The sequence below is a fragment of the Anolis sagrei genome, chromosome 4 (assembly GCF_037176765.1).
Source record: "Anolis sagrei isolate rAnoSag1 chromosome 4, rAnoSag1.mat, whole genome shotgun sequence".
Taxonomy (NCBI): Eukaryota; Metazoa; Chordata; class Lepidosauria; order Squamata; family Dactyloidae; genus Anolis; species Anolis sagrei.
In genome coordinates this window covers 226,330,872-226,344,690 of record NC_090024.1, presented here as the reverse complement: position 1 = coordinate 226,344,690, position 13,819 = coordinate 226,330,872, and the positions used below count along the sequence as shown (strand labels likewise).

The window sequence follows — 13,819 nt, the reverse complement described above, 5'->3', positions numbered from 1 at the left end:
GATCCTTTGACATCAACTTCGCTGGATTAGCTACGTTGTCCGAATACCTGACAATGACTACTGGAGTGGCCAGGATTACGATTATGGATGGCATGGTTTTAATAATGGTTGTAATGTTTTAATTTGTTTTAATCTGTACTGATTTTAATCTTAATTTAAATGTTTATTTTAATTGTCTGTTCTTGAGGCATTGAATAGTTCCCTATGTGTAAGCCAATTTGTGTCCCCTTCGGGGTTGAGAAATATGATAAAAAAATATGTAAGATATCTTCAGTTTTCAACAGTGTTTGCTGCTCAAATTTCACCTAGAAAGTAACCCAAAACACCACTGTAAGCAACTCTGTGCTTATTTTAATGCTCTTTGGCTGCCAAGTAATAAGGAAGTGAACCAGCATGACAAGATCAACCAGCTCTAAAGAAAATCAACACAATATCCAAAGCCTAAGCTTTAACCAATCAAACAAACCAAGGAACAACACTAGACCAAAGATCCGTATTTATTGTGCCCCCCTCCCTCAAAACCAAACCAAACCCCAACAAGGACAGCATTGTTCATTGACAGATTTCATATTCATGTACATAAGTATAAAACATTGTCACTTACTTCATAAAATCATATTGCAACAAAAGGCCTTTAAAGACAACACACATCTGTATAAAATACACACTCTTTCACTGGAATCAATCAAACTGTATTGATAGTTCAGTAATGCAAACCAAGGAACACCACGAGATCAATGCTACGTATTTACTGTGCCCCCCCCCCAAAGAAAACCCCCAACAAGGACAGCATTTTGCATTGAGAGATTTCATATCCATGTGCATAAGTAAAGAACATTGCCAATTACTTTGCAAAGTATAAAAAAGTACAAAAATTTAAAAAAATCGTTCCTTTCAATCTGAGAGAATCTCTAGGTCATCCAGGGCTATTTTGTGGTCAACTTCTGCTGGAGATTGACCACAGAGTTCTGCTGGAGGACCTAAAGATGCCCCAAAGAACATTTTAACCAAATCCAAAATAACCAGACCTGCAAATGTGGAGGGCCAATTGTATATGAACACATATACAGTTGCCTTACCATAGTAATTCTCACATATGGAGACCAAGGCATCTTTCTGCAACAACCAGGGTTTAAGCAAGAGAGAAAAGTTGCTCTTCTCCAAGCATTTGCTTTAGAGAAGCGCATGTTCTTTCACAACATATCGTAACAAGAAAGACAACTAACTTCCAAAACTGTGGCCATTTTATAAGTTGTGGAACCAACAACCATTTGGAAAATCACTTCATTAGAATGAACCTGCAACATTTTTCTGAGTGATAGAACCCTTAGAGATCTACAAGACTCAGAAAAGTAAGACTCACCAGTAAGAATATTTAGAATATTTCTTTAATATTCTAAACATGTCGATCAATATATTCTTACATAAAACTGTTTGGTACCAATTAACCACACTGGTTTTGGATGTTCAAGTCATTTCCAACTTATGTTAATCTTAAAGTGACGCTATCACAGTGATTCTTGCCAGTATTTCCTCAGACGGGGTCTGACTTTGCCTTCCTCTGAGACTAAGAGAGAGCGATTTGCCCAAGATTACCCAGTGGATTTCCATGGCTGAGCAGGGATTTCGACCCAGGTCTCCAGTCATAGCTCAGCACTCAAGCCACTGGACCAGACTTGCTCTCTAATCTCACTGTGGTGATGTATCTGTTTGCTCCAGTTGGCAGCATCTCTCTGAGGAGGAGTTCTTTCCAGCCATCCCTGTAACTGGAAAGCCTCAGGACCATGACCATTCAAAGCATGTGCTTCAACTAATTAATGGACCTTTCCCAAAGCTATCAACTGATCCACAGATCTTAAAAGAAGTGCTACAACACAGAGAGAAACAAGACCTCAAGTAGGCAAGAATTATTTACTCAACAGATCACATTTGGGGAGCCAGGCTTGAAGCAGCAGGCATGTTTATGAAGCATATTGTATCCTTTAACCAATAGCATTTGTGTGATATTTATTTACATTAACCACTAATTGAACACTATCCTAGAATTGTATCTGTTTTCAGCTTATTCTGATTCTACTCAAAACCACAAAACAGCTTAATTTGTCTGAACAATGACATTATTACAGTGGTAGTATATTCAGAAAACCACAATATTTTGTTAAACCACAGTATGACAGCACTGCAGGGAATTGGTATGTCTTGTAACATAATACACGTCACAACTGTCTCAAACTGTGGGTTGATATGGTCAGTGTCATTTGGAAATCACGGGATAACAATTTATCTGGATATTTTTGCAGGACTTAATAGTTATCAAGGAATCGTCACTGTTCAAGTTTACTGTCAATGTGCAGTTACTGTGTCTGCTGGGATCACTGAAAGGAAAGAGTGAAGTGACAAGTGCCTAAATGAATTTATCTGAAACAGAGGGGAAAAAACTGCAGTGAAATCAGACCTATGGGTATGTGAGTGTGTGCAGGAGAAGGGTAAGATTGAGGTTGTGTGATCTAAGCAACAACTGCAGCATAGGAAACAACAAAAACTCCAGTTCCTGGCTTTAGAAAAAATCTGGGCCCTTCATAATGAAGAGAAGGGAGGACATTCATAAACAGTGGTTGTAAAAGAGACAACTATTTAACTGAAGTTCTAAAAGCAAGGGGAAAGACATATTTGCACTTCTGGAAATGCAGAGACAACGCACTTTCTGTTTAGTACAGGGGTGGGCAATAGTGCAAGGGGGGTCATTTTACTTCTCACTGCCCATCTGACAGGCTACATCAGCAGGTTTCTCCAATATACAGGGTTAGTCAAAATGCATAGGCCAATAAGCCATTCAATTGAATGGCTTATTGGCCTACGCATTTTGACTAACCCTGTATGTCACTTCTAGCAATCATTTGGCCAATGTTCGCCCATTTCCCCCTCTGTATCAATGTTTTAGGGAGGTCTGGCAGCTTTACAAGGCCAGAGGAAGACAAATGTTTTATGTGCAAAAACAATGCCCAATTCGTCCTCAGATTTAAAAAAGGAATGGGGCTGGCAGATGGAGGTGTCTTCTGTGGGATCCCAAGGGCCACCTTATGAAGCCTCAAGGATTGCATGAAGCTCAAGGGCCAAGCCTTCCCCACAAAACAAAAGATAACAGAAATCATCTTAACACAGATAACAAAACTCTCAATGGATTGCCACAAGATATGTCATTTATATTAATACCCAGATGCATATACTGCAAGATTAAAACAATGGCAATCTCAATGCTGTTTGTCCCTTATTCATGGTTGCATTCTAGCTCTTAATTACACACATATAATCAACTCAAGCTTATGTAACTATGGAATGCAAAACAAACTTACACTGGAAGAAAGTGAAGGAACAAAGCTTACCTTGTGACAAGCTTCTGTTTTAATTTCTTTGAGAGCACGTTCAGAGAATACACATCCACAGTTGCGCAGAAAGCAAAACCTACCAGAACCAAATAATGATGGTTAATAAGTTAAGGTCAAGGGGCGTATCTCTGAGGAAAATACATAGAATAACATATTAAATCAGAATATATACACTGGGCTTCAGAATACATGTGACTGCAATGCCCCTTTAAAAATTAATTTGCATATCCTATCTCTACTTTTAAAAAGGCACTTGGAAGTAATGAAATTCAAATAAACATAAATAACCACAAAAATAAAAACAAATTTAAAGCACACTTAATAACACAGTAATTTGTTTCAATAGGACTCCGGCAGCACTTGAGGCATTCTTTGCTGGGACTAAATTTCATCAAATAATAATAATGATAACAACAACAACAATAATAATATATTTATAACATGTGTCTCCCTGAAAGCAAGAGATCCAAGATACATAGAGTTAAATACCACTGATTAAATGCAGGTTAAAATTCACAACTTTTAAAACTGTCTAGATAGGACTGTCGGAAGAAAAGGGTCTTCAGCCAAGTCTTAAATTCTGACAGCTGATATTCAGTGAGGCATGACTTTCACCAGAGAAAGCATTAGCCACAAATCACAGCTACATTTAAACTAGAAACCTTAATTTCTAAGCAAAGGTGAACCAACAAAGTTTTAAAAATACACTTTATTTGCCCTGAAAACTAAAATGGCTCAATTTAACCTATGTATCCTAAAGCGCCCCCTTGTGGTATGTCTTCACCACTTAATGAAACATGAAGTTCAAATGGTAATAACACATATGTATTTCTCATTTAGGTTTCATAGGTTCCTCATATTCTCCACTAATTCTAATTCTTAGGACATAAACATATGATCAGCTTCCAAGTGATTCTGAAATATGTCTGTGATATTTGAGTGGAATTTGTGTCCGAACAAGGACATTTTTCACTACAATGAATATTGAACACTATTAGCTTCCAGGTAGAATTTGGTAAATAAACTAAGATTTAGGTTCAGAACAATAAATATATTGTATCCTAAGCAAAGTCATGTCATAACCGGAAAGCAAAACAAATAAGACTGTTTTGTGAAGGTCATCTATGCATCACGTTTGGATGTCTTTCATCAATGTGCAACTTACTCATATAAAATCTGAACATTTTATAAAAGTCTCAATTTGGCTCTCTTTTTGCTGTCCTCCTGTCAGGAAGCCAAACCAGGTTGTCCTTTGATAATGAAGCAGTTGCTAAGAAAGACTTTTCACCATGTTGGTGATGTATTTACTTAATTTTATTACTGATACATTTTAGTTTGTATTTTTAAATTATGTTTTCATTCATAAATGTATTACACAAACACAAATATTAACTGGATTGTTATTAAAGCACCCAATGAACTACCTTAAGTCTTATTTTTGAGAGAAAAGAAGAATATAAGTTGCACTTGTTGTGTACCTTAAGTCATTTCTGGCGTATGCTGACTCTAGGGTGCACTTACTATGAGATTTTCTTGGCAACATTTGTTCAAAGGGTGCTTGCCTTGGCCTTCTTCTGAAGTTGAGAAAGTATTACATGTCCAATGGGTTTCCATGGTCAAGCAGAGATTCAATCCCTGGTATCCAGCCCTCAAACCATTATACCACATAGGCTCTCAATAAAAAAAAAGTTTCCCTAGCTTTGACGTAAGGGATTTCAAATCAGAATGCAATTGTGGATTCTATCAGATTATAAATCTGGGTTCAGTTGATTTTTTAGCTTTTCCTGTCCAAATATAGCTGTTAACATAATATCTAAAACCAGCTAAGGATTTTGGTATCATTAGAACATTATTCAGGACTTAGTCCATTAATAGCACATCTGATGGATGATAGAGGGTTAATCTGGCATGATGTGAGTTTTAGTATACCTACAACCTTATGCATTTTGTAAAATTAAAAAAATGACTTCTTCTAATAACCTGGGCAACAGCAAGTACCCAAACTAGTAATATAATAACAATTAGAAGGGTATATGTCCCATGTGTGAAACCCATAGAGTATAAGGAAACAAGAATCAAAGCCCAAATATTTTACTGTTAAATATAATAACTGAGATACAAAATCAAATCACACAATCCCAGACCCTAATTTTTGAACACAGATTATCTAGAACATCATCGTTGATGTATTACTGTAAACTAGAAAGAACTAATGATGAGAGTGAGATTACTACATTCAGAGTAATAATCTGAATGTGTGGTGGTGGCTTTAGAGATCAGATATCAAATACTTGCTCAGCCATGAGACTCACTGAACTACTTTGGCCAAGTCACATTCTCTCAGCTTCGGAGGAAGGCAAAGGAAAATGCCTTCCACACTAATCTTATCAAGAAAACTCTGAGATAAGTTCGCCTTGGGGCTGCTATAAATTGGAAATTACTTAAAAATACATTACAAAATAGTATTCTAAATTTTCAGTAAATACTAACCGATGCCTTCCATTCATTTCCAATCCAACTACCGGACAAATGAAACATGCACTCTGGATATCATCGTATTTATCCCCTTTTGTATTGCCTTTGTCACCAGTCCAAGCTGGATTGTCAGTGAGTTTCAGTTCTATGACATTCTGAAAGAAAACAGAAATAAAAATAATTTAAGATCAAGCAAATTTAAGCAGTCAAGTAAGGCATATCCAATTCTTCCCATTCCACATGAATAAAGCCATTTGTGAAATATTTTATTATTTATTTCATATACTTGTACCCCGCCCTTCTCACCCCCGAGGGTTGTCAATGTCCCTCTTCTGACTAAAAGTTTTTTTGTATATAAAATTAAAAGATGATGATAGCTTTAATTGCTTTTCTATTCAGAGGTATGTGCAACTGTAATACGCATATAACTGAAGCAGGGATCCTCAACCTTTTTAAATGGAGGGCCAGTTCACAGTCACTCAAGACTGCTGGGGGACCAGATTATAGTTTGAAAAAAACATGAATGAATACATGTGCACACTGTACATATCGTATTTAAAATGAATAATTTTTTTAACCAATACAAACTTACTAGTACAGGCAGTCCCCAAGTTACAAACACCCAACTTTCAAATGACTCATAGTTAAGAACAACAGTGAGACAACAGGATGTGAGATAAATCTACCCCTAGGAAGAGGAACTCACTCCTGAAAGAGTTATCATGGGGAAAAGGGGTGTCAAGTGAAACTTTATCACCAATCCTTGTTTTCACAACAAGCCAAATTTTTCAAAATACAATTATCACAGGGACAGAAAGTGAGATGAAATCTTCTGAACAGGGGCATAGAGAGCAAAATAAACACCATGGGGGTGTTAACTCTTCCCTATGCTATTCAGAGCGAGCGAGCTAGCTCTCTCTCTCTCTCAATATATATATATATATATATATATATATGCACTTAAAAATGTACCTGTTCTGACTTACATACAAATTCAACTTGAGAACAAACCTACAGAACCTATCTTGTTCATAACTTGGGGACTGCCTGTATTTCAATGGAAAGTGGCAGCCTGGATTTGACTGATGAGATAGTCAAGTTAATTAGGATTGTTGGTGTTCTGTCCCTTGAAGTCGTTTCACACTTAGGGCAACCCTAAGTATATTTCAGTCCAAGAAAGAAATCCATTAAAAAAAAAACAAGTATTGGTGAAATGAGGACAAGCTATGAGAAACACAAAAAGTATAAAGCTGGTATCTGTCCAGGAAAAAAAGATTTTAAAAAACAGGAACCCACAAGCACACTGATTGCAGTGATAATACGATTTCCAGGTATGTGGAGGTATGTGGATCACCTCTAAAATACAGTTGCACTGTAGAGCAATCCCTGGTTACACGGTAGGAATGCATCCAAAATATATTCTATTTAAAGAGCAAAAACTAGGAGTATTTCACAGAGGCAAAACTTGAACTCTAAAAGGCACACAATAAACTTAAAGTCTACCTTAATACTCTTGATATGGGATGCAGCCTCCATAAGCACTTTATCAGAAGATTTATCCAGAAGGAATTCAATGATTGCATCTTTATTATATAGCCTACAACAGAAAACATTTTGTAGGTTACTATATGACAAGAATTTACTGAGAAATTTGGTTTCATGGAAAAGAAAAAAAGAATTTTAATCTTACCTGCCAAGCTCACAAGCTACTATAGGCCTGCTTAATTTTTCTTGGCTCAAAGTACAGTAATACCACTGTGCCACTAATTCTGCATTTTTATCAACCTATGGAACATATAAAAACATAAAGATTTAATACATTTTCATCTGACTATCAAAAGCTACAATTTCATATTCCACTACAATTCAACCTTAGTTTTAAACTCACCACTTACAGTACATAATATAGTACATAAGAAAAGCTTAAAACTTATAACAATGCTTACTGGTAGAGATTATTTCCATAATTGAAGATAAATCAGTGTGTTTGTAAATAGGAGGGCACTTTATCTTTTGGCTGCCCACTACCGCATACAGCCCTAGAGACACAAGCAATTTCTCTTAGCACCTTAACATGAGAATATGTACAGCCTGCATTTTTTTTAAGTAGAAAGGTAGCTTACAAACTAATGTTTTGTCTTCTTCAAGAGATACCTATTACTTTTTCAACAGCTATCTCTTAATTTCAGTGTGAATCTTTTTCATATGAAGTCACTATTCATGGTTGGTTTCTACACAGAGGTCATAAACTTTATTCCGAAATAGGATAGAAGAGCAACCATGATGAGACAATTTTGAATTTTATTTTTGTCCTGTAAACCAGTAAACCTTATGTGCAATCCCATAATCATTTAAAAGTACCAATGATAACCAGTATGCATGGATGAAAGAATTCTAGAATTAAATAATAAAATAACCAAGGGTTGCTTCTTCAGAGAGTGCAGCTTCTGACTCTGTATAGAGGTATTTGATGCTCCCAACTACAAAGTAACTTCTGCAAGGCAATCACAATGCTGATAAGGCCCTTTCCACACAGCTGGGAAAAAACCCACATTATCTGCTTTGAACTGGAATATATGGCAGAATGGACTTAGGGCCCTTCCATACACCCCTATATCCCAGAATATCAAGGCAGAAAATTCCAGAATATCTGCTTTGAACTGGGTTATCTGAGTCCACACTCAGATAATGTGGGATTTTCTGCCTTGATATTCTGGGTTTATTGATGTGGAAGAGCCCTAAGTGACGTTTTTACTTTCTAGTGGCTCCATGTGTACAAATGTTATTTCTTGCACATAATTACTTAACTACCATGGCTGAATGCTATGAAATAATGGCAGTTTTAGTTTGGTGAGACACCATCAATCTTTGGCAAAGAAGGTCTGGGCAAACTTCAGCCCTCCAGGTATTTTGGACTTCAAATCCCAATATTCCTAACCGCCTAACCTACCATAGCACATTAGTATTATATGTTTTTATATATACCACTGTACTGCAATGTTATTAGTATTACATGTAATACATAAGATCAATAGTATAATATACTGGTGGTATATTATACAAGTTGTGGTATAATAATATACAGTAGTATAATATAATAATATATAATAATTATATATTATACATATTACTAATATTATTGCAGTATAGTATAGTACAATATACTCATCTATAACACCAATACTGTGCTATGCTAATAATATAATATATTATATATACAATACACACAATGTTAATAATACTGTAATATAATACAACATAATAATACAATATAATACATAATAATATTGTGATATAACAACACTAATATATTAATGATAATAGTAATAATATAGAATGGTCATGTTGTCGTTCATTCGTTCAGTCATTTCCGACTCTTAGTGACTTCATGGACCAGCCCACGCCAGAGCTCCCTGTCAGTCGTCACCACCCCCAGCTCCTTCAAGGTCAATCCATTCACTTCAAGGATGCCATCCATCCATCTTGCCCTTGGTCGGCCCCTCTTCCTTTTTCCTTCAATTTTCCCCAGCGTAATTGTCTTCTCTAAGCTTTCCTGTCTTCTCATGATGTGGCCAAAGTACTTCATCTTTGTCTAATGATCATACTGTTTCATTATTGTATATTTGAAGTTGTATTGTAGTGTTTTTAATTGTGAGCCACTTTGAGTCTCCATATGGAGAGATAAAGCGGGATATAAATAAATACATAGTACAATTATTATATTATTATATATTGTACTATATTATTATACCACTATATACAGGGTGAGGCAGCATAACTTCCTTATTTTAAAATGCGTGCCATTCAGTTGGTTGAAGACGTAGCAGAGCACGAGTGGTCTCGTTCGAGAGGCGGGAGTATAAAGTTTTGTCTTGACACAGTTCAGTCACCATCATGCGTTGGAATAGCAAGGGGCGTGCTTTTGCCATTGAGGCCTACTTTTTGAGTGGATTTGGAGTGGCTCTCCAGATTTGGCCCCTTGTGATTTTTTTCTATGGGTTTTTTGAAATCCCGTGTTTATGTGAACCGTGCAAGGACCCTATAAGATTTGAAGACCAACATCCAGGAAGCAATTGCCAACAGAACGCCTGCTATGCTGGCAAGAGTCATGACAAATGCCAGAAATCGGTTTAATCAGTGTATGGAGAACGGAAAATGGGGGACGTCACCTACCTAATTTGATCTTCAAAACTACATAAAACAAAACTTTAGGTATGCGCCAACATTATAATTTTTTTTCTGATTCATACAATGGGTTTTATTAAGTTTTGAAAAAAGGAAGTTATACTGCTGCACCCTGTATGTATGTGTGTGTATACACACTCACACACACACACACACACTACCAGTATATTATATTATTAGTATTGTATGAGATATTGTTCTATATCATAATTTGTAGTATATGTGATATATAATTTATCATAACTTGCAGTATATATAATATATAATCTAACATTATTCATATTAAATGTAATATATTAGTATTATTACATTACAATGTTAATATTTCTATATATTATTATATTGTAAAACCACAGCTCCTATGCTTCCATAGGCATGGCAGTTTAAAGTGGTGCCAAACTGTATTAATTCTAGTGTAGATTGGACCCTAGAATCATAGAATCAAAGAGTTGGAAGAGACCTCATGGGCCATCCAGTCCAACCCCATTCTGCCAAGAAGCAGGAATATTGCATTCAAATCACCCCTGACAGATGGCCACCCAGCCTCTGTTTAAAAGCTTCCAAAAAAGGAGCCTCCACCACACTCCAGGGCAGAGAGTTCCACTGCTGAACAGCTTTCACAGTCAGGAAGTTCTTCCTCATGTTCAGATGGAATCTCCTTTCTTGTAGTTTGAAGCCATTATTCTGCGTCCTAGTCTTCAAGGAAGCAGAAAACAAGCTTGCTCCCTCCTCCCTGTGGCTTCCTCTCACATATTTAAACACAGCTACAAACTTGAACGTCTCCTGAGGTGCTGATTTCGCAAAAGAAGGCTTTCCTATGAACAACACACAGGCATCTTTCTCGTCCCTGAGAAACCAAGAAGGCCTGGAGGCCACAAACCCTACAGCCTTCTCCCCTCACCTTTTCCACTTTCCGGGGCCCTTTCACCAGCTCGTGCCTCTTCGGGATCGTTCCCCCGTCGCAACCCATCTCTTCTACTTCTCCTCACTTCCGGGTTCCTTCACAACAAAGAGACTTCCGGGTAGGGAAGGCGCAGAATGATGACGTAAGGGCGAGGGATGATGACGTATGCGGAAGCGTTGTTAAGGGAGCCTAGCAACCAGGGCTGAGCTAGGCCCCAATAGTAACAACGAGGCTCTGTCTACACAGCTGAATAAAATCCCACAATATCTGCTTTGAATTGGGCTACAGGGCAGTGTGGACTCAGGGCCCTTCCACACAGGCATATAACCCAGAATAACAAGGCAGAAAATCCCACAATACCTGCTTTGAACTGGGTTAACTGAGTCCACACTGCCCTATATCCCAGTTCAAAGCAGAAAATGTGGGATTTTATTCAGCTGTGTGGAAGGGGCCTCGTTGTTATTGTTGGGAGAGTTCAGATCATTTTAATGGCCTTTCCCATTGGTGCTCCATTGTGTTCATCTATACCAGGCATGGGGCAGCTTGGGCTCTCCAGGTGTTTTGGACTTCAACTCCCACAATTCCTAACAGGCTACCAGGTTTTAGGAATTGTGAGGGTTGAAATCCAAAACTTTTGGAGGGCCCAATTCCATGGAAGCTTGTGAAGTTTTAGCTCCACAACAGGCATGGGCAAACTTTGGCCCTCCAGATGTTTTGGACTTCAACTCCCACAATTCCTAACAGGCTACCAGGTTTTAGGGATTGTGAGGGTTGAAATCCAAAACTTTTGGAGGGCCCAATGCCATGGAAGCTTGGGAAGTTTTAGCTCCACAACAGGCATAGGCAAACTTCAGCCCTCCAGATGTTTTGGACTACAATTCCCACAATTCCTAACAGGCTACCAGGTTTTAGGAATTGTGAGAGTTGAAATCCAAAAGTTTTTGGAGAGCCTAATGCTATGGAAGCTTGGGAAGTTTTAGCTCCACAACAGGCATGGGCAAACTTTGGCCCTCCAGATGTTTTGGACTACAACTCCCACAATTCCTAACAGCCGGTAGGAACGAGAGACAGGGCCTTCTCAGCGGTGGCCCCTCAGGTGTGGAATGCCCTCCCTAGAGACATTAGATTGGCCTCCACTCTCTTAACATTTCGCGAAAAAAGTTTAAACCTGGCTTTTTGAGCAAGCTTTCCCAAAATGCAGTGTAGCAGACAAACTCTGATCTTCGGAACAACTGGACAATGCGATTGGATTATGATTTTAGTAATGAGACACGGAGGATCTATATTTTTACTAGTTTGTTGTAGGTTTTTTCGGGCTATATGGCCATGGTCTAGAGGCATTCTCTCCTGACGTTTCGCCTGTATCTATGGCAAGCATCCTCAGAGGTACCTCTGAGGATGCTTGCCATAGATGCAGGTGAAACGTCAGGAGAGAATGCCTCTAGAACATGGCCATATAGCCCGAAAAAACCTACAACAACCCAGTGATTCTGGCCTTGAAAGCCTTCGACAATATATTTTTACTGATTTATTATTTAGTGAATTTTACTTACGTTAAATGTTTTGTTTTTATGTTATTGTGGGCTTCGAATTGTGCCATTTGTAAACCACCCTGTGTCGCCCTCGGGCTGAGAATGGCAGTATATAAATTTAGTAAATAAATAAATAGGTTTTGACCTTTAAAGCCCGAATTACAGGGAGCAATCAACCCCGCTGTTTAAGGAGCTCCACTGGCTGCCGTTCATCGTCCGGTCCCAATTCAAGGTACAGGACTGTGTGATGTATTGGCCGTTTGCAGCTGACGTGGTAATTTTGTCAGTACTGATTGTGTTTAAGTGCAGGCCAAGGTCTTTAGGCACTGCACCCAGTGTGCCGATCATCACTGGGACCACCTTTACTGGCTTGTAACAGAGTCTTTGCCAGAGTCGTCGTCGTCGTCATCATCATCATCATCATCATCATCATTATTTCAGGTGAATGCGGACTCTAAGGCAAACCTATCAATGTGGTTTCTTCTAGAGCTGAGAGTATGTGACTCATGCAGGTTTCCGTGAACGAACAGAGAATTGAAGCAAGGTCTCTGTAGTCCTAGTCCAATGCTCTTTTATGCACTGTTATTATACTTATGTCATTGTATTTATACTTATGTATTATTGTCTGCATGTGGCACTTGGAGTGGTTCTGTGAGTCGCCCGAGTCCCTTTGGGAAGATGGTGATGGGGTACAAATAAAGATTATTAATGCTCAGATTCTACATGTGTATAAAGACAAGGGCTGCAATGCTTTACGCACACCTTGGAAAATAAAACCTTGGTAGAAGGAAATGTATGGAGTCCCCGGTGGCGCAGTGGGTTAAAGCACTGAGCTACTGAGCTTATTGATCGAAAGGTTGCAGGTTCGATTCCGGGGAGCGGCGTGAGCTTCCTCTGTCAGCCCTAGCTTCTGCCAACCTAGAAGTTCGAAAACATGCAAATGTGAGTAGATCAATAGGTACCGCTCCGGCAGGAAGGTAACGGCGCTCCATGCAGTCATGTTGGCCACATGACCTTGGAGGTGTCTATGGACAACGCTGGCTCTTCGGCTTAGAAATGGAGATGAGCACCACACCCCAGAGTCAGACATGACTGGACTTAATGTCAGGGGACTACCTTTACCTTTACCTAGAAGGAAATATTGATAAAAAATGTTCCCTAAGTAGTTCTGCGTGTCTGTCCTCCCCCCCACCCCACTAACTCTGGGCATTGTGAAATAACTTAAAATGAAGAATAAGGAAAAAAATATTCGCTAAACACACTTGGGAATTGCAAAATGCATACTAATCCAATTTGGGATTCTGCCAACCATCTCTCTCTCCTGCAATGTGATGGTA

At 38.4% G+C, this 13,819-nt stretch overlaps 1 protein-coding gene across 1 annotated transcript in view; it reads right to left on the bottom strand.

The window, feature by feature from the left end:
* The window catches only part of RTF2 (replication termination factor 2), a 61,870-nt gene extending 50,793 nt beyond the window's left edge, over window positions 1-11,077 (bottom strand). The window contains exons 1-5 of the mRNA XM_060772070.2: window positions 10,948-11,077; window positions 7,552-7,646; window positions 7,365-7,458; window positions 5,877-6,016; window positions 3,384-3,462 (exon numbers count right to left, since the gene is read on the bottom strand). Coding sequence (XP_060628053.1) covers window positions 3,384-3,462; window positions 5,877-6,016; window positions 7,365-7,458; window positions 7,552-7,646; window positions 10,948-11,016 — 477 coding nt within the window. The 5' untranslated portion in view covers window positions 11,017-11,077. The remainder of the gene's footprint in view (window positions 1-3,383; window positions 3,463-5,876; window positions 6,017-7,364; window positions 7,459-7,551; window positions 7,647-10,947) is intronic.
* Between the last annotated feature and the right edge of the window lie 2,742 nt (window positions 11,078-13,819).